This window comes from Trichechus manatus, unplaced genomic scaffold, assembly GCF_000243295.1.
Source record: "Trichechus manatus latirostris isolate Lorelei unplaced genomic scaffold, TriManLat1.0 scaffold00073, whole genome shotgun sequence".
Lineage (NCBI taxonomy): Eukaryota > Metazoa > Chordata > Mammalia > Sirenia > Trichechidae > Trichechus > Trichechus manatus.
The window spans coordinates 6,671,650-6,692,707 of NW_004444009.1; the positions used below are offsets into that span (position 1 = coordinate 6,671,650).

The 21,058-nt window shown below is 43.8% G+C and overlaps 1 protein-coding gene across 2 annotated transcripts in view; it reads left to right on the plus strand.

The window, feature by feature from the left end:
• Positions 1–21,058, plus strand: part of IGSF3 (immunoglobulin superfamily member 3) — a 123,519-nt gene that overhangs the window by 63,989 nt on the left and 38,472 nt on the right. Inside the window, exons 2-5 of one of the 2 annotated variants that reach the window (XM_023734883.1) lie at positions 11,578–11,955; positions 14,123–14,533; positions 19,067–19,456; positions 20,750–20,809. In XM_023734883.1, the coding sequence (XP_023590651.1) occupies positions 11,578–11,955; positions 14,123–14,533; positions 19,067–19,456; positions 20,750–20,809 (1,239 nt within the window). The remainder of the gene's footprint in view (positions 1–11,577; positions 11,956–14,122; positions 14,534–19,066; positions 19,457–20,749; positions 20,810–21,058) is intronic. The other variant, XM_004380352.2, reaches the window with a different exon arrangement.

A 21,058-nucleotide genomic window follows, 5' to 3' on the forward strand; every position in this document is an offset into this window, starting at 1 on the left:
TGGACCTCCCATAGTGCTACATGGATGTCCTCACAACATGGCGTTTGGCTTTCCTCAGAGTATGTGATCTGAGAAAACAAAGCAGAAACTGCAGTGTCTTTTTATGGCCTAGCCTTGGAAGGCATTTCCACATTCCCTATTGGTCATACAGGTTGGCCTTAATGGGAGGGGACTACACGAGGGCATAGATACCAGGAGGTGGGGGTGGGGAGTCATTGGTGGCCATCTTGGTCTCTGATCACCACAGAATGTCTGTGATTCTGACTCATAGCGACCCTACAGGACAGGGTAGAACTGCCCTGCAGGGTTTCTAAGGAACGGCTGGTGGATTCAAACTGCTGACCTTTTGGTTAGCAGCCATAGCTCTTAACCAGTTTGGAATACAAATACATAAATAAGTAATTACAATATAATAAGAGAAGGACACTTATAACTCTGTGAACCAGATAGGAAAACAGAGGAGGGAGATACTCCTATCTTTGGTTGGGTGTAGGGAGAGGAGATGTAGGGGATTTGAGGAGACTTCGTAGAAGTGGCATTTAAAGTAAGACATAGTTTATCATATCTCACAGGAGAAGGGAAAGAATTGAAACACGGTTTGCTTTGGGAAGGGAGCAAGGGGGATTAAGAGACTACAGACCTGGATGAATATTAAGAAGATGGCCAAGGGAAGGGGGTTTGGGGGACAGTGTGGGGGAACACAGAAGGCCGAAGGTGATTATTAGCTAATAAAAATCCCAAATCCGATACCCATGTTGCACATCAGCCGCAGGCTTTATTTTGAATCCTGATCAAGATTTAAGGCACTTGTTCTTAAAATACAGTTAAGGGTACCTGCATAGAAAATAATCTGTAGATTCCAGGGTCCCACTGAGACTTTTGGAATTAGAAGGTCTGGAATGTGGCTCAAAGATCTGTATTTTAAAAGTACCTCAAGTGATTCTTCTTCAGAGTCGAGTTTGAGATCCACTGGTTCAGGGAGTTAGTAGGGAGGGTTAAAAATCTACCAGCACTGACAAACCATTGGCCAAACTGACAAAAGAAAAACAGGAGAGGAAACAAATAACCCAAATAAGAAATGAGATGGGGGATGTTACAACAACCCAACTGAAACAAAATGGATTATAACAGAATAATATGAAAAATTATACTCCAACACATTTGAAAACCTAGAGAAAATGGGCAAATTTCTAGAAACACAGTACCTACCTTAACTGACACAAACTGAGGTAGAGAATCTGAACAGACCCATAACAAGAGAAGAGATTGAAGAGGTAATTAAAAAAAAAAAAAAAAACCTCAATAAAAAAAATGCCATGGTACAGGTGGCTTCACTGGAGAATTCTACCAAACATTTAGAGAAGAGCTCTACCATTACTACTCAAACTATTTCAGAGGACAGAAAAGGAAGCAGTATTCCCAAATTCATTCTATGAAGCCAGCATAACCCTGATACCAAAGACAGGCAAAGACACTATAAAAAAAGGAAATTACAGACCAATATCTCTCATGCATATAGGTGCAGAAATTCTTAACAAAATGCTAGCCAATAGAATTCAGCATCATATAAGAAAAATAATAGTAATACACCATGACCAAGTGGGATTCATACCAGATATGCAAGGATAGTTCACCATTAGAAAATCAATCAATGTAATCCAGCACAGAAATAGAACAAAAGAAAAGAATCACATGATCATTTCAATCAACAACACAGCAAAGGCATTTGATACAGTCTAACACCCATTCCTGATAAAAATTCTGAATAAAATAGGAATAGAAGGGAGATTCCTCAACATAATAAAGGGCATCTATACAAAACCAACAGCCAACATCATTCTCAATAGAGAAACTGAAAGCATTCCCCCTGAGAATGGGAACAAGACAACAATGCCCTTTATCACCACTCCTATTTAACACTGTGCTGGAAATCCCAGCTAGAGCAATAAGGCAAGAAAAAGAAATAAAGGCATCCAAATAGCGAAGGAAGAAGTAAAACTATCCCTATTTGCAGATGATATGACCCATACATAGAAAGCCCTAAAGATTCCACAAGGAAACTACTGGAACTAAAAGAAAGATTCAGCAGAGTAGCAGGATATAAGATCAGCATACAAAAATCAGTTGGATTCCTATACACCAACTAAGAGAACTTCAGAAACGAAATCAGGAAAACAGTACTGTGATGGTTAAGATTATGTGTCACCTTGGCTGAGCCATGATTCTCAGTGTTTATATGTGATCACCCCCATGATGGGATCTGCTTTGAGGAGCCAATCAGTTGAAAGGGAGTTTCCTTGGGCATGTGGCCTGCATCCAAATATAAGTGGATGTTCTGGCTTTTGCCTGCTCTGGATCCTGGAGCTGGCTCCTGCTCTCTGACCTGCTGATCTTGGGTTCGCCAGCCCCTGCAGCTGCGTGAATCAGGAGAAGCCTTGTAGTCTTGCCTGCTGATCTTGGGATTTGTCAATCTTCACAGCCTATGAACAAGAGCCCAGCTCTCTCACCTGCCAATCTTGGGTTCGCAATCTCCTGTGGCTGTGTGAATCAGGAGAAGTCTCTATCCTGATCCATGGACTTGGGACATTCCAGCCTCTACAATCATGTGAGCCGTTTCCTTAATATAAATCTATATATACATATACGTTTCACTGGTTTTACTTCTCTAGAGAACCCAGCCTAAAACAAGTACCATTTATAATAGCCCCTAAAAAGATAAAATACTTAGAAATAAATCTAACCAGGGACGTAAAAGACCTATGCAAAGAAACTACAAAACACTATTGCAAGAAGTCAAAAGAGATCTACATAAATGGATAAACATACCATGTTCGTGGATAGGAAGACTCAACATTGTGAGAATGCCAGTCCTATTCAAAGCAATCTACGGTTACAACGCAATCCTGATGCAAATAGCAACAGCATTCTTTATCGACATGGAAAAACTAATCACCAGCTTTGTATGGAAAGGAAAGAGGCCCTGGATAAGCAAAGCATTATTCAAGAAAAAGAACAAAATAGGAGGCCTCACACTACCTGATCTTAGAACCTGCTATACAGCCATGGTAGTCAAAACAACCTGGTACTGGTACGATTACAGACACATTGACCAATGGAACAGAATTAAGAACCTTGACATAAATCCATCCACCTCTGGTCAGCTGATCTTTGACAAGACCCACAGTCCATTAAATGGGGGAAAGACAGTCTTTTTAACAAATAGTGCTGGCAAAACTGGATGTCCATCTGTAAAAAATGAAACAGGAGCAATACCTCACACCGTACAAAAAAACTAACTCAAAATGGATCAGACACCTAAATATAAAGCCTAAAATAATAAAGATCATGAAAGAAAAATTAGGGACAACACTTTGTTGTTGTTGATGCTGCCAAGTTGGTTTTGACTCATAGAGACCCTGTGTGTAACAGAATGAAAAACTGCCTGGTCCTGCGCTATCCTCACAATCCTTGTTACGCTTGAACCTGTTGTTGCAGCCACTATGTCAGTTCATCTTGTTGAGGGTCTTCCTCTTTTTCGCTAACCCTCTGCCAAGCATGATGTCCTTCTCCAGGGACTGATCCCTCCTGATAACACATCAAAGTACGTGAGACATAGTCTCACCATCCTTGCTTCTAAGGAGCATTCTGGCTGTACTTCTTCCAAGACAGATTTGTTCGTTCTTTTGGCAGTCTATGGTCATCTAGTGCTGCTATAACAGAAATGCCACAAGTCCATGGTCATCTAGTATTGCCATAACAGAAATGCCACAAGTGGATGGCTTTAACAAAGAAAAATTGATTTTCTCACAGTCTAGTAGGCTACAAGTTCAAATTCAGGGCCCTGGCTCCGGCGGAAGGCCTTCTCTCTCTATCGGCTCCAGAGCAAGGTCCTTGTCATCAGTCTTCCCTTGGTCTGAGAGCATCTCAGGGCAGGAACCTCAGGTCCAAAGGACGCGCTCTGCTCCCAGTGCTGCTTTCTTGGTGGTACGAGGTCCCTCTGTCTCTCTGCCTGCTTCTTTCTTTTATATTTCAAAAGAGATTGGCTTAAGACATTATCTAATCTTGTTGACCTCATCAATATAACTGCCGCTAATCCGTCTTATTACGTCATAGTGATAGCATTTACAACACATAGGGAGATCACCTCAGATGGTAAAATGGTAGATGGTCGTACAATACTGGGAAGCATGACCTAGCCAAGTTGACAGATATTTTTGGGGGACACAATTCAATCCATGACACATGGTATATTCAGTATTCTTTGCCAACACCATAATTCAAAGGTGTCAATTCTTCTTTGGTCTTTGGGGCCCTAATACATGGCATAAATTCAATACAAGCCATAACTAACAATGCATAAACACCAGAAGATAAACTAGATAACTGGGAGCTCCTAAAAATTAAACACTTATCAAAAGATTTCACCAGAAGAATAAAAAGAGAAGCTACAGACTGGGAAAAAATGTTTAGCTGTGACATATCTGACAAGTGTCTAATCTTCAAAATCTATAGACTAATTCAAGGCCTCAACAACAAGAAGACAAATTAATCCAATTAAAAAATGAGCAAAGGATATGAACAGACACTCACCGAAGGAGACATTCAGGCACCTAATAGACACGTGAGGAAATGCTGACAATCATTAGCCATTAGAGAAATGCGTACCAAAACTACAATGAGATACCATCTCACACCAACATTACTGGCACTAATTAAAAAAAAACAAAACAGAAAATAACAAATGTTGGAGAGGTTGTGGAGAGATTGGAACTCTTATGCACTACTGGTGGTAATGCAAAATGGTACAACCACTGTGGAAAACAGTATGGCCCTTCATTAGAAAGCTAGAAATAGAAATACCATATGACCCAGCAATTCCACTCCTAGGTATATACCCTAAAGAAATACAAGCCATGACACGAATAGACATACGCACACCCATGCTCATTGCAGCATTATTCACAATAGCACAAAGGTGGAAACAACCTAAGTGCCCATCAACAGATGAATGGATGAACTAACGGTGGTACATACACACAATGGAATACTACACAACAATAAATAATAACGGCTAATCTTTGAAATATCTCACAACACAGATGAATTTGGAGGACATTATGCTGAGGGAAATAAGTCAATCACAAAAGGACAAATATTGTATGAGACCACTATTATAAAAGCTCAAGAAAAGGTTTACACACAGAAAAAAAACAATCTGATGGTTACGAGGGAGGGGAGGGATGAACAGGGGAAATCACTAACTAGATGGTAGACAAGTGGTAACTTTGGTGAAGGGAAAGACAACACACAATATAGGGGAAGGCAGCACAACTAGACCAAGGCAAAGTCATAGAAGCTTCCTAGACACATCCAAACACCTGAGGGACTGAGTTACTGGGGCTGAAGGCTAGGGAACCGTGGTCTCAGGGGACATCTAGGTCAATTGGCATGACATAGTTTATAAAGAAAATGTTCTACATCCTCCTTTGGTGAGTAGCATTTGGGGTCTTAAGAGCTTGCGAGCAGCCGTCTAATATACATCTATTAGTTCTATCATGTTCAGAGCAAAAGAAAATGAAGAAAACTAAAGACACTAGGAAAACATCAGCCCAAAGGACTATTGGACAACATGAACCACAACCTCCACCAGCCTGAGCCCAGAAGAAATAGATGGTGCTTGGCTGCCACCGCCCACCACTCTGACAGGGATCACAATAGAGGGTCCTGGACAGAGTGGGAGAAAAATGTAGAACAAAATTCAGATTCACAAAAAACGAGACTTACTGGTCTGACAGATACTGGAGGGACTCCTGAAACTTTGGCCACCGGACACCCTGCTAACTCAGAACTGAAGCCACTCCAGAAGTCTACCTTTCAGCCAAAGACTAGACAGGCCTATAAAACAAACAATAACACATGTGAGGAACGTGCTTTGTAGTTCAGTCAAATATAGGAGAGCTAATGAGCAACACCTTCCCAAAAGCCAAGACAAGAAGGCAGGAAGTGGCAGGATAACTGGACGAATGGACACGGGGAATCCGGGGTGTAAAGGGAAAGGGGGAGAGTGCTGACACATTGCAGGGATTTCAACCAATGTTACAAAACAATTTATGTATAAATTTTTTAATAAGAAACTAATTTGCACTGTAAACTTTCACCTAGAACATAATTTAAGAAAAAAATCTACCAGCACTTCCGAGACTGATGCCAAGAGAAACTAATTTAAGGGATGTTAGCAGAAGTCTAAGGAAGAGTTTTCGCCTGCAAATAAGTTTGCTTAAGCCTAATAGGCTTCTTTCCTAGATTTGACTTCTTGGAGCCTTAAGTGTACTGATGTGTTTGTGAATCTCCATAACTGGTTTAGAAACACTCTTCCAGATGAAGGCAGTGGCTGTGGGGTGCAGGAGAGCTTGGAGGAAAACAGCTGCTGAGAGAGAGTTCAGTTCAGAGAATAGTATGTACTTGAAGCTAGAATGGGCGAGACCCTTAAGGAGAAGGTGGAGCAGCACAGGCAGAATCCTCAGTGAGATCCCAGTGCTGGGAATGAGAGCAAATGCTCTTTTAGGCACATGCCTCAAGGAGGAGAGGTAGGGCTGGCACTGAGCCACATTGTGGAAATGTGACTGGAAGAATGCTAGGAATGCCACTAAGCAAATGTTATTGAAACATACAAAGTTCTGGCTTCAAGGATATTCTTTGCATTGTTGTTTACAATAGCAAAAGAGTGAGTGAATGAGAGACAGAGAAAGAGAGACAGAGAGAGGACCAATTAGGGAAACTGGTTACACAGATTTTGGGACTGCATGGCATAGACCAGATTTGATCAGCCTTTTATTCTTGCATGGCCAGCAAGAGCAAAGCATGGTTTTCACATTTTCAAATGGTTGGAAAAAATTGAAAGAAGGATAATGTTTTATGATGTGAAAATTATATGAAATTCAAACATTAAAGTTTGTTAGTAATGTTTTATTGGAACACAGCCATGCTTCTCATTTATGTATTGTCCATGGTTCCCTTTGCACTGCAGTGACAGAGGTGAGTGGTTTCATCAGAGATTGCATGGCCTGCAAAGCCTAAAATATTTACTATATAATCTTTTACAGAAAAAAGTTTACCAAGCCCTGCTATATATTAAAAGATTTTGTAGGAGAATACCTGATTACATGAAATAATATTAAAAATATGTGAAGTGAGAAAAATCAAGTTATGAAACAGTGTCTATAGTATAATCCTGTTTCTACAAATTAGACTAAAAAGATGTATGTGCCTAGAAAAAAAAGATCATGTAGATACCAAAATATTAACAGTTATCATTGGGTGTTGAGATTGTAGCTGGTATCTATTTCCTTTGCTTTGCCTTTCTGTAGTCTTTAAATTTTATAAAAAGCAGACGTATTGTTTTTATTTGGGTTAAGTTTTTTCTAAAACTAGTACATACTGATTGCAGAGGACTGAGGGGTAAGGGGTAGAGTAAAATATAAAGGAGAAAATAAGAATCACTTGTAATCCTGTAACCCAGTACTTCTCTCTAGTCCTGTTTCAGAGCTATATATACTGGTAACCAGTCCCTGTCCAAATGATTCTGACTCATGGCGCCCCCATGTGTGTCAGAGTAGAACTGTACTCCATAGCTCTGTGGCTGATTTTTCAGAAGGAGGTCTCCACGCCTTTCTTCCATGGCACCTCTGGGTGGACTCGAACCTCCAACCTTTCTATTAGCAGCTGAGCGTAGTAACCATTTGTACCACCCAGGGAACATTACATTATATACACTTTAAATATTTTCTTCTTTAATTACTGAAGTGATACTTACTGAGAAGTAATTCAAAGAGTACAGGAATGTCTAAAGTAAAAAAAAATATATATTTACAAAAACTTTATCCCTGCCTGGGAGGAGCCTTCTGTTCTAGGCTGTGAAGGAAGGTGGAAGGGGCCATGGAACAGATTCCTCAGAGTTGGAAGACCTGTGGGAATGTAGCAGTGACTCAGAACGAAATGAGGAGGGTGGGGGTGTGGCCGGGGGAGTTAAACGAAAAAAAAAAGTTAACTTTTATTTCTAAGGTCAGGTCCACTTCCTATTATTTTCAGTGGTCAAGGGCCCTTTAGGGGAGGGTAGGAAATTACGGCAATATTCAATAAACAGGTGCGGTGGAATGTGTGAATGTGCATGGTTAAAGACCAAAAAGTACAGGCATCCCTCGCTTTTTGAAAGTTCACTTTACGCCACCTCACTTTTATGAAAGACCTGCATTAGTACCTGTTTTCGCTAACCGAAAGAAATCTGAAGAGGATTTTTGCTTTTATGTAAAAAGACGGAAAGCAGAAATAGCGGTTAGCGTTTGTTTTGCAGCGCACACCTCGAGCAGCGAGAGTGAAACTACACTGTACCTACATTATTTCTGTTCTATATAGGCTGTTCATCCTATTCCTACTTTTACTGTATGTTAGTGTTATTTTAGGTTTTACTGTGTTATTTGGTAGGTTATTTTTTGGGTCTGGGAACGCTAAAAAAATTTTCCCATATAAATTTTTAATGGTAATTGCTTCTTTGCTTTATGCCATTTCAGCTTATGAAAGTTTTCATAGGAACGCTCCACTTTTGGATAGCAGGGGAAACTGGTATTTATTTGTCAGGACTGTTTATAACTGTCTTAAGGCTTGGGCAAGTTTTTTTTGACCCTGGGGTGCCCTGGCTCAAAGGAGTCCTGGTGGTGTACTGGTTAAGAGCTCGGCTGCTAACCGAAAGGTCAGTGGTTTGAACCGACCGGCCGCTCCTCAGGAGAAAGATGTGGCAGTCTGCTTCCGTAAGGATTTACAACCTTGGAAACCCTGTGGGGCAGCTCTACCCTGTCCTATAGGGTAATATGAGTCAGAATTGACTCGATGGCAACAGGTTTGCTTTGGTTCAGCCTCTGGCTCATTCAAGCTACTTGACACACTGTTTACCTTTCAGAGCGGTAATGTGTGTTATCCACTGATCAAGTGCTTTTGTACAGTCTGTAAATAGAAGGCTCTCTTGTTAAGCTCATTATTGCATCACAACAGCCAGTATCTGCTAGATCTCTGCTGCTGTCGTCTGCCCATCAGAAGACTAGAGGAGAATGAAACTTTCTTGAACCTAATCAATGTAGTCTTCGAAGAAGGGAGAGGCTTCAGCTATTGAGGAGCTGAAAGCTGAAGTTAGGATGATGTTGTTGTCATTAGGTGTCATGGAGTCTATTTCAGCTCACAGTGACCCCATGTGACAGAGTAAGACTGGTCCATGGGGTTTTCTTGGCTGTAATCTTTATGGAAGCAGATCGCCAGGTGTTTCTCCCCTGGAGCCACTGGGTGGGTTCAAACTGCCAACCTTTCAGTTAGCAGTCAAGCACTTAACCATTGGGCCATATGTTCTTTTATTTGGGCATCTGACTGGCACTGTGGGTAGAGACACCTACATTAGAATCATATAGGGAGTTTTTGAAAAACGTTATGTCCAGGCTTGAAAACCCTATGGAATGCTGTTTTACTGTGCAACAGATGGGGTTGCCATGAGTCAGAATTGACTTGGCACTCAGAAGTAACTGGTAATGCGCAGGCTGCACCCCTGACCAATTACACTGGGGTGGGACCCCGGCACTGTGAGCTTGTGAAGTTCCCCAGGTGGTTCCAGTGTTCATCCAAGGGTGAGCGGTAGTGCCTCAAAGGAAGACCCTGGCTCCACTGTTTTCCCTTCAGCCTTCTTTGAGGTCCCTCATTTTGCAGATTAGATAAGCTGGCTTTGAGGCACAACCACCACCCAGGCTGAGCTTAGAGCTGTGTGCCACTAGTGTTTGAGTGTCCCAGCTGTTCACCACCTGGATCCACTTCGAATAGGTTTGTACTGGAGCAGCTGTGATTCTCCTTTTTAGGGGCAATAGGGAGCTTCCAGGGAGGTGGGCTGCAGCTGTGAGCTAAGAGATGGTGTCATTATCAAGAGGCCATTGAAGTGTCCTTGAGTGATCACGGGTCAAGTCCTGTCCTGTCTGGACCCAGAGTTATAGAATGTTCCAGCCAGGAGGGGTCTTAGCTAGCACCGCTCTTTACTGGGACTACTTGTGGGCTGAGCCCTGCATTAGGGGCTTTAGAGACATTATTCAATGTTTATAATAACTCTATGAGGCACACATTATTATTCCCATCTTACAGATAAGGCAGCTGAGGCTCAGAGAGGTTAGGTAAGTTTTGCAAAGGCACAGCTAGTAAGTGACAAAGGCAGCACTGGAACACGTACCAACCCACTCCAAAGCCTTCTTGAAACAACCAGTTGTCATTCAGTGGATTTGGATTCATGGTGACCTCGTGTGTCAGAGTAGAACTGTGCTCCATAGGGTTCTCAATGGCTGTGGTCTTTCAGAAGTAGATTGCCAGGCCTTTCTTCTGAAGTGCCTTTGAGTAGACTTGAACCACCAACCTTTCAGTGAGTAGCTGAGAGCTTAACCATTTGCACTACCCACGAATTAAAGCTTTTTTCTAAATCATTTTATGGGTGAGGAGATCAAGGTCCAGAGAGGAAAAGCAATTTGCCCAAGAGGACACTGCCAGTTCTAACTCATGGCAGAGCTGCAACTAGAGTTCACCTGCTCTTTCTGTCGGGTGGTTCTTCCCTCTGCCGTGCTCAGCTGCCACCCAGGAGGAAGACAAAAGAGCGTGTCCCCTACCACCTTTTGAGTGGGTCAGGCACGATCCGTGTTGTGCTGGCCTGGAACAAGAAATAAAATCCACCATATTTTAGTCCCCCCTCCTTGGTCTGCAAGGAGATAGATACCATGTTAGGAAGGACATGGAGAAGGCAGGCAGAGCGACCACTGGAGAACCACGTCCCAGTCAGAAGGCAGGGGGGCCAGTGGGTGAATCAGGGCTGTGAGCTCAAGGGCAGGTGGACTGTCCTTGTGGCGGGTTTGCCCGTTGTCAGAGTGTGGGGATCCAGTACCAGGGATCTGCTTCAGTTCCCACAGTCAGGTGGTGTGTGCTCAACCTGCAGGAGCTCAGCTCTGCCTCTGCTTATGGGGAAGAGGATCCCAGGAATGTCCTTGGGATGCTGTGGGGTGGCAGGGAGCCACACGTGAAAATGGAGGGTGCAGTACCAGAAACAGGACCCCAGGCTCCATCAGCCCTCTGCTCCAGGAAGGAACGGTTCATTTCAGCCAGACTGGAAGACAGTTGCTTTTATTTGTTTTCCTGTGAAATTGTGCCAAGGATTCAGCTTTTCTTGTTAATTTTGTTAAAAACTGTATAAACAACATTAATTGATATAAAACTGCCACATAAATGACAAACAGAGGGACTAAATGATTTTCCCAAGGGTCAGCCATTGAATAAGTAAGGAAAACACATCCTCGTACTATCAAATTCCCATATATGTAAATTAGGGACGATGCTTTACAACCGAGTGTTTTAACTAATATTTATAAATCACAGAGCGCCTCTGAAAGGGCCAGTAAGCTATTTGTATTATTATCATGTCACACTATTAAAAAACCCCTTGAAGGTTGCTGCCTATTTTGCATCTTGGTCTGAGAAGTAATCGAGTGTGTTGTGTGTGTCTCTCTCCCACAGGTGTAGTATCAGCACAACGGCAGGTTACCGTCCAGGAAGGACCCTTGTACCGCACGGAGGGCTCCCACATCACCATCTGGTGCAACGTGAGTGGCTACCAGGGACCTTCCGAGCAGAATTTTCAGTGGTGCATTTACCTGCCCTCTGCCCCGGAGCGTGAGGTACAGATCATCAGCACCATGGACTCTTCGTTCCCATATGCCATCTACACCCAGCGTGTCCGCAGTGGAAAGATCTACGTGGAGAGAGTCCAGGAAGGCTCAGCCTTACTGCACATCACAGATCTCCAGGCCCGGGATGTTGGAGAGTATGAATGCCACACGCCCAACACGGATGAGCGATACTTTGGGAGTTACAGTGCCAAGATGAACCTAGTGGGTAAGGAGACACTGTTCTCACATGACCAGGGCCCTACCTGTGTCACTTTGTTCTGTACCATGTGCGTGACTTAAAAAAACACAAAAACTTCCCAGATATTTTAGAGGTCAACAATGCAGCATAAAGTGGACAACATTTATGTGTTAACTTGTAAATAATAGAAGAGTGAGGTTGAAACTTAAAAAGGACCACTGCAGATGTTAAGAATTTCAGAGAAGGCTATCTCTCTAGCTGGTGAAAAAACTGACCTTCTGCCGTTGAGTCGATTCCGACTCATAGCGACCCTATAGGACTGAGTAGAACTGCTCCATAGGGTTTCCAAGGTGCGCCTGGTGGATTCAAACTGCCAGCCTTTTGGTTAGCAGCCGTAGCTTTTAACTACTATGCCACCAGGGTTTCCTGGCTGGTGAAAGGGGGTATGAAAGTATAAGGCAAGGGCATTTGTGGTAGACGAGCTGAAGAAATGACAAGAGAGATGAAGGGTATGACGTTACCTGGAAGAGAGATGACAGCCTTGGAACAGGCTTTGACATGGCTGGGGCACGAATGTGGTTGCAGGTCCTTGGCCAGACCTTGACTGCCAGACCTTGACTGCATTAGTAGGTACTTTGGCTCCATGAGTAAGGAATTGTCAGCTAGCTATCTCCCTTGGCCTTGGTGTTCCCCTAAGGATGGAGGGAGTGTGAGGAAGAGGCAGTGGGGAGCTTTGCCGCGGTGCTTGCCAAGGCGAAAGTGTTAAAAATATCAAAGCTGTTTCATTTTTCTGCCCAAGTCTTAATTTCAAGTTTTTATTGTCAAAATTAACTTGGGGTGGGGATGAGGGTATTAACAGTTCCTTTATTAGCACAAGCACTGTCCTTTGTTTAATTTTCTTTCCCTGACAAGTTGACATCTCAACAGGAAGCTTTTAAGATCATCCCAACAGGAGGCCTTTAAGGCGCAAACAATTCGTTATTTCACCCAATTCTGATATGAATCCAGTGAGAAAGCGCACACTAATCGTAATTGAGTTGCCCTCATCAGTCAGAGAGGTGTTGCTGTTTTATGTCCAGAAAGATGTAAGGATCAGAGTAAAATTCTGACCAGGAGAACACAGGGGAAATCTCTTTCTCTTACCTTGTCAAATCTCCATACTGCAGCTTCCTTCCAGTGTGGACCACTTTGCCAGATGAATTGTATGAAAATCAAACTTACTTACAAATAGGGGATGATGGTTCGTCTCTCTACCATGCATTTTAAAAAAAAAAAAAACTTTACAAGAGCATTGCATTGCGGAAGTAAGTTGGGGGATGGGGAAGAAAAGGGAGGAGATGAAGTTGTCGAAACATAAAGCTAAAAGTTCCAGGAGCCATTTCCATTTGAATATCAATCAGAAGTTGTCTTAGTTTCCTAGTGCTGCTATAATAGAAGTACCACAAGTGGGTGGCTTTAGCGAAATTTATTTTCTCACAATTCTGAAGGTTTTTAGTCCAAAGTCAGGGCGCTGGCTGTAAGGGAAGACTCTCTTTCTGTTGACTCTGGGGGAAGATTTTTGTCTCTTTCAACTTCTGTAGCCCCTGCATTCCTTGGTTCCTTGGTGACCTTCACATGGAATCTTCTTCCCGGTTTGTGCTTCCTTCTGTGTCTAATCTGCTCTTTTTAAAACTCAGAAGCGATTAGGTTTAGGACACACCCTACACTGATAGGGCTCCATTAACATAACAAAGAAAACCCTGTTCTCCAACAGGATCACATTCTCTGTAGGGGTTACTATTCCAACACATGTTTTGGGGGGACACAATTCAGTCCATAACAGGAGTGAAATTAAAATATTTTAAAGCTATACCAAAATCAACAACGAAATCTTATTTGACCTAAAAGAAAATTCTTCTTGTATAGTGTTTTCAGGAAATTTGTTTATTATGTGAAATGAAATACAACCCACAATTGTTATTAAAATACCAAACAGGTAAGTACCAAAAATGTATTCTGAAATCAAACAAAGTTCTTTCGGTGTACGTACCCTGTGGGGTTGTCTGTGGCCTTGCATTGATTGTTAAAGGCTGACCCTGTTAAGGCCATGGAACCCGTGAATCTGCATGGAGTGGGCGCTCTGTCCCCTGTAAGTCTAAGATTCTGTGGCTTTGTGACAGTGTGTTCCTGGAACATTTCTGTGTTGCTGTTGCAGTGATTCCCGACACTCTGCAGACCACCGCCATACCTCAGACTTTGCACAAAGTGGAGCGGGACCCTCTGGAGCTGAGTTGTGAGGTGGCCACCGAGACGCTCCAGCACAGCCACCTGTCTGTGGCCTGGCTCCGGCAGAGAGGCAGCGAGAAGCCCGTGGAGGTCATTTCCCTGAGCCGAGACTTTGTGCTGCAGTCCAGCAGTGAATATGCCCAGAGGCAAAGCCTCGGGGAGGTGCGGCTGGACAAGCTGGGGAGGACCATGTTCCGCCTCACCGTCTTCCACCTGCAGCCCTCTGACCAGGGCGAGTTCTACTGTGAGGCTACTGAGTGGATCCAGGATCCGGATGGGTCGTGGTATGCCATGACCCGAAAGCGTTCCGAGGGAACCGTGGTCAACGTCCAGCCCACTGGTCAGTCTCTCTGAGCCTCTTTCCCTATGTACTCAGTGGTGAGGGTGGTCAGACACTGGGAGGGTGAGGGGCTCCTTCCTTGGTGATGTCTAAAAATGCAACAGGTTTTCATGTGAAGTTAAAGATGGTCCTGCCCAAGGGCCAGAGGAAATTACGGGACTTAGAGGGCGTAGGTATCCTAAGACCTAGCCATCTAGTGAGTCACAGAGAGGTGCCACACAGACTGAATCCTGCCTACAGACATGTTTTCTTTGACCTGCATGGTGTTTTATGTTTTTTTGAATTAGTTAACCATCTTTAAAAAAAATCGGAGATTTTACATAAAGCCATCTGTATCCATGACTCTGGCTTCCCATTCCCACTTAGCACAGTGGCTCCCCCTTTGATGGAGTTTGCATTCTTCAGGTACCAATCCTGCTCCATTTGTACAAGACACTTGGAATTATGAGCCCTCCCTCATAGATATAAAATTATGAAGTAGACAAACTTTGAGTTAAATTAATATTATTTCTATTAATAATAATTTTTTTGTGGTGCTTTATAGTTTCAAAAGGAACCCTGGTGGTGCAACAGTTAAGCGTTTGGCTGTTAACCAAAAGGTTGGCGGTTCAAACCCACCCAGCTCCGCGGGAGAAATACCTGGAGATCTGCTCCCGTAAAGATTACAAAAGCCTAGGAAACCCTATGGGGCAGTTCTACTCTGTCATATAGGGTCATTACGAGTTGGAATTGACTCACAGCACCTAACAGTATCATTTCCAAATTGCTTTGTCACGTATTACTTCACCAATCCGTTCAGAAGTTCTGTGAGGTAAGTAGGTGGCAGCATTCTCATTTTACAGGTGAGGATGCTGAATTCAGATTGCTGTAGGTGTGGCCTCAGCAAGAGTCACAGGGCATGTTGATGAGGCCAGACTAGAGAGTACCAGGTTCCAATGTAATGTTTTCTGAAGTGAAAGACCTGGAAAGGGAGTTCCCTGAGGAGGCTGAGTGACTTGTTTAGAGCTGGAGAAAAGTATTAGCAGCACCGAATCCTCCCTGACTTCTTGTACTATTCTCCCGAAATCTCAGAGTCCACCCTCCAGACTCCCGAGTCCAGCCAGGCTCCACATTGGTGCTAACAACAGCTGCCTCATCCGGGCTGGGGAACAGGTTTCTCGCATGGGCCTTGGTCCTCTTGTTCGATTGGAGGGTGGTTGTTGGTGCCGTCATCAAGGTGAGTAAGTGGCCTGAGAGCCTTTGCTTGTGTTGAGACTCATCTCCGGTGAGGCACTGCAGTTGGCCAGGAGAGTGGAGTTGTGGTTTGTGGGAGATGAGCTGGGGAATTCTGAGGTACAGGTGGGCTCTCTTCTTCAGGACCTCTTTCTTGACCCAGGCACCCTCTATCCCACTTGCTACAGTCAGTTGTCTTGGTCTTTGTATAGTTCTTCTGCCTCTTGTAGGTCTGTCATTCATTCTAGTGCTTCAGACTCACCAACAGTACGGATTCCTGGGCCTCATCCCAGAAGTCCTGAATCAGCAGTTCCTGGGGTGGGACCTGGGAAGCTGAATTTCCAGTATGCTTCCCAGGTGATTCTTATGCCGTTGTATTTTCTCAAGCAGAGCCCTAGAGGGAATAAGGCAGATATGATTCTGTAGCCATCTAACGGCTTTTACAAGAAGGATTGGGCTCCTGAATGGGTACTTTATCTGTCCTGCAGGGCCCAGAGCATTTAGAAACTTCTGGATCTTCCAATACTAGGAACTCTTTGGAAGGGACTTAATTTCATATTTAGTTTTCCCCTTTCTGGATCGTTTTAAGATCAGCTTTAAATCTCAAGTCCAAATATTGAGTCTTAATGCTTTTGAATTAGGTTGCATCAGTTAATCTTCTTTATTATAATCTTAATAATTTGAAATTAGGACTTTTTACGTTTTTCATGCAAATGTATCCAAAGTAAGCCAGCAACGGTTCTGCTAAAACTAAAAGGAAAAAAAAAAAAAGTTGATGACTTTACTCTGTGTCCGTGTGCTTTTCAGGTTCAGTGTTTGCATCCCAGATATCTCCCTTCTCTTAGTTCATTTTGGTAAACACGTAGTGAGTCTCTACAGCATGGCAGGCATGGTGACAGGCATTGGGGGATTCAAACATTTGGTCCCTACACTCGGGAAATTTGCAGATGCGAAAGCCAGTGGCTAAGCAGAGTATGCTAAGTGCTGTGATAGCATTGTGTGTGAAGTACTCTGAAAACAGTAGATTTGGAGTGCTCTGGCAACAGTAAGTTTTCCCTGGATGGGATAGTTGTTAAGGCAAGTCCAGGAAAAACAACCAAGTCTGGTGGCTTGAGCTAAGTCTTGAAGCTTGGTGAGACATCAGGAGGAAAAGAATGAAAGGATACAGTTGTTTGGCCAGCACGGAGAAGTCATTTGTGGCTAGTTGTTGAGTTCTGGGCATGCGTGATGGGAGGAGAAAAAGGAAGGTGGCCTGAAGCCCCAAATGCTGTAACATGGAGCTTGCATCTGACTCTTTGAACCAAAAGTTTTCAAACTGTTCTTCATGGAACCTTAGGAGCCCCTTAGAGGTGCATGGGAAGCTGCATGTGGGGTGTGTTTGTACCCCATAAAGTGGTAGGGAAGGTGTATGAGGACCTTGAGTGTTTCACCCTTGCTTCAACCAAATGTTTTATATATCGGGCATCAAAAAATTTTATCTGAATTAAAAAAAAAAGTTTGAAAACCACTGCTGCAGACAGTTAGGTTAGAGTGTAGAGATTTTTTAAGCAGAGGATGAAAAAGGATAAAAAAAAAAACATGGAAGTTAACCTGGAGGCTGGTTCAACAGGCCACGTCTGAAGTAGACACAAAGTAGGACATTATGCTGTTGTTAGGTTCTGTCGAGTCCCTTCTGACTCATACTGACCCTGTGTGACAGAGTAGAATTGCCCCATAGGGTTTTCTAGGCTGTAATCTTTACAGAAGCAGATCACCAGGTCTTTCTCCCACGGAGCTTCTGGGTGGGTTCAAACCACCTACCTTTACATAGCAGCAGAGCGCTTAAACGTTGCACCACCAGGGCTCCTAGGACATTGTAGTCCAGGAAAGAACCAACAAGGCCAGGACTAGGTCAGTGGCAATAGTCTTGAACGAAGGTGATGACTGCTAGAAGCGGAAGATGCAGAGCATGTGGGAGGAGGAGTACCTCTGGCCCTGAGCCCCGAGATGGGGCTCCTGAGTGGCTCCTTGAACTGGGTGGGGGGATGTAGAAAGGTGAATGAGGAAGTGCAAAGCCCTACTTGAAAGCCTCTGCCTCCCCGGTAGTGGCAGCATTGGTTGTCTTTTATATTTTAAATTTTTCGTCAGGTAGTTCATCCTTCAAGCAAACTTTTCTAGAGAGTCTCAGTGTGTGAAACACCCATAGTGTCATGGAAATGGGACAGAGGGCTCTGGAGCTCAGTTAGGGGCTGAAGTGGGGAGAGATGAATGGCCCAGGAAAAACCGGCAGGGTCAAAACAGAGAAGAGCCCAAGAGAACAGGAACAGTATGAGGTGGATGGAGGAGCAGGTTCTCCCAGAAAGAGAAACACAGTGGTCAGGAAAGCAGGAGGAGAAGCATGAGGGAGGGTGTCGTGGAACCCAAGGAAAAGAGTGGGGCCAAAGGGTGAGACCCATAGGGCAGGGCTTGAGAAAAGCCTATGGTTGTGATAGTGGGGGGATGTGGGGCAGGGAAGGATCGCTGGTGACATTTGCTAGTTCAGTGAAGTGCAGGAGAAGGGCCAGAAGCCAGATTTCAGTGAGCTGAGGAGTGAGGTGGTATTGGATAAAGCATAAATCAATTTATAGAGATTTAACTGACTGGGCGTAACCAAGAAGCAGTTGCTATGTAGAAAAGGAGGCGGTACATTGTAATTCTTTCATCTTCAGCCTGGAAACATGAAAGCTTCACCAAGTTGGGAGGGTGGGTAGGAATTCCCATGAAATAAGAGTCTTTGGCTGCCATGAGAAGAAAGCCACAGCCTGCCCAACTCTGAGGAAGTGGGAAGGTTTGAGGTCTAGGGCACCTCTTGCATGTCTTCAGCAAAAATTTACATGGAAGAGGTACTTTTCCATTACTGATGTTAGATTATAAATTACTGTAATTTGGTTGACCAGAGAGCCAATATCCACCAGGTAATATGCACAGTCCCAGGTGGGTTTGTTCATCCAGTTCAAACTAGTTGTCATCAAGTCGATTCTGACTCATGGCAACCCATGTGTGTGAGAGTAGAACTGTCTAGGGCCTTAAAAGTTTAAAACAGAGCCCTATTGGCTGTGGTAGGGGTAACAAACTCCCTAGACTGTCTGGATCTAGCTACCTGAGTAAACCCTTGAATTCTCTCTGAGATATTCACGGGTTTCTCTGGACCTCAGATAACTGGGTCTGAGTTGGATTTTTCCATCTGAGACAAGTGCTGTGATGCCTGTAGGTAGCTTTGTGAAGAAGGGTATGGGTTGTGGGGATTTACTGATACAGTATGATTCACCCAGAATGCATCTGTTTTGTTACATGTGTTCTCAGACAAAGAGTTTGCCGTGAGGCTGGAAACGGAGAAGCGCCTGTACACGGTGGGGGAGACAGTGGAGTTCAGGTGCATCCTGGAGGCTCAGAGCATTCCTGACCGTTACTTTGCCGTTTCCTGGGCCTTCAACAGCTCGCTCATTGCCAATATGGGGCCCAACGCTGTGCCGGTCCTCAACAGTGAATTTGCCCACCGGGAAGCCAGGGGACAGCTTAAAGTGGCCAAAGAGAGCGACAGTGTCTTTGTGCTGAAGATCTACCACCTCCGCCAGGAAGATAGTGGGAAATACAACTGCCGCGTGACAGAGCGGGAGAAAACGGTCACTGGGGAGTTCATTGACAAGGAGAGCAAGCGTCCTAAGAACACCCCTATCATAGTCCTCCCTCTCAGTAAGTAGAGAGATGAGCTGCTTTCTTCTGCTCCTCTTACTGCTTCCTGGTTCAACAGCTAGCTTCATATGAGGGCAGTAGGGGATAGAGAAGAGTAACTCTGGTGTTGAGGGTCGGGTGCAGGTGGAACTCAAAGGTTAAATCAACTTAGCAACTATCCCCATCCCCCAATTAAGCAGAGCTTCAGGGGTATGTTTGCAGGCTGGAGTTGGGCCTCAGCAATTCCCTGCTCTAGCTCAGCTTGGAGGAAAACCAGGAATCCAGGAAAGCTGTTTGCTCCTGGGTGGGAATTCAGTCCCAGAAGAAGTGGGTAGATACCTATCTAGACATCTCACTTAAGGAGAGTTGGCCTTTTATGGGAGGATTTTAAATCATAAAGTGCATTATTCAGAAGGATTTGCTGTCTGGTGTTTTGGAGTGTAAAGGTTGACATTTCCCTAATTGTCTCTTCCCTGTTGAAATATGTTTTTAAACATCAGTGAATAGGATCTTGCAAGTCTTCTTGGAGCATAGACTTGAAGCTTAGCTGATTTCCAGAGCTGCGTAGGGGGCCCCCTGCCTCCATGTAAGCTGGCCTGTCTGGGTGGGTAACTGCCATTGCCAGGGACTCCAGAGAGTACCTGTGTTTGCTCATGTTGTGTTTAATCATCCCTAATATCAGGATGTTCTTGTAATATCTCATTTACCTCATAGTTCTGTTTTTAGTAGAGGGAAAAAAAAATTTACATTGCCCTTACTTTAAACAAGATGATGAACTAACTAACCTTTAACTTTTTCTCGACTCGAACTGCTCTTTCTCTAAGCCTTGTAATGATTTCCTTTACATTTTTATTTACACTTTTACATTTAAAAAATATTTCTCAAGCGTGAAGAAAAAAATAGACATAGGGGCCTTGCCACTCTTTCTTCTTTTCTCATGAACAAGATTATTTTCTTTCATGGTTAAAAAAAAAAAAGACCCCTAATTATCTTGTAATCTTTTTGTTTCTTAGACTCTTTCCCTGCATTGCCTAGCATGGTGCTTTGCATAAAGTAGGTGCTTGCTGAATATTTGTAGAATTGAAATTGTTGAGTTGAATGCCCACTCTCCTGACTACTTTCCTGTCAATCCCTGCTTGCCTTAACCACGACCTCTCTACTTTTAAATCTGCAACTAATTCCTCATTGTTTTGTAAGGAACAGTGAAGGGCAGCCACTCTATTTACTTCTTATACCTTTTGTATTAAGAGATTTCCCCCAACCCCTTCCAAGAACTTGTTTGATGATCTGTGGCCTGCTATATTGCTTTTCCAGCAGATAACTGGGTAGTTAAAGTCCCCCAGCACCACCAGATCCTGCCCCAAGGCCACTTGGGTAAGTCTACCAAAGAACAACAATGATCACATCGGTAATGGTGATTATACCTTGAATTTTAATGGTGCTTTTCCTCCAAAGAGCCCAAAGTGCTTTTGCGTACATCTTCTCCTTCTCCTCTCTCACCCCTCATATTCCCGTAAAGCCAATGTTATATCCATTCTATGAATGACGAAGCCAGAGCACTGTACAGGGAAGTGACTGAGCCAGTTGTCGAGTTAGTGGTTGAGGTTGCATTGCATTAGCAAC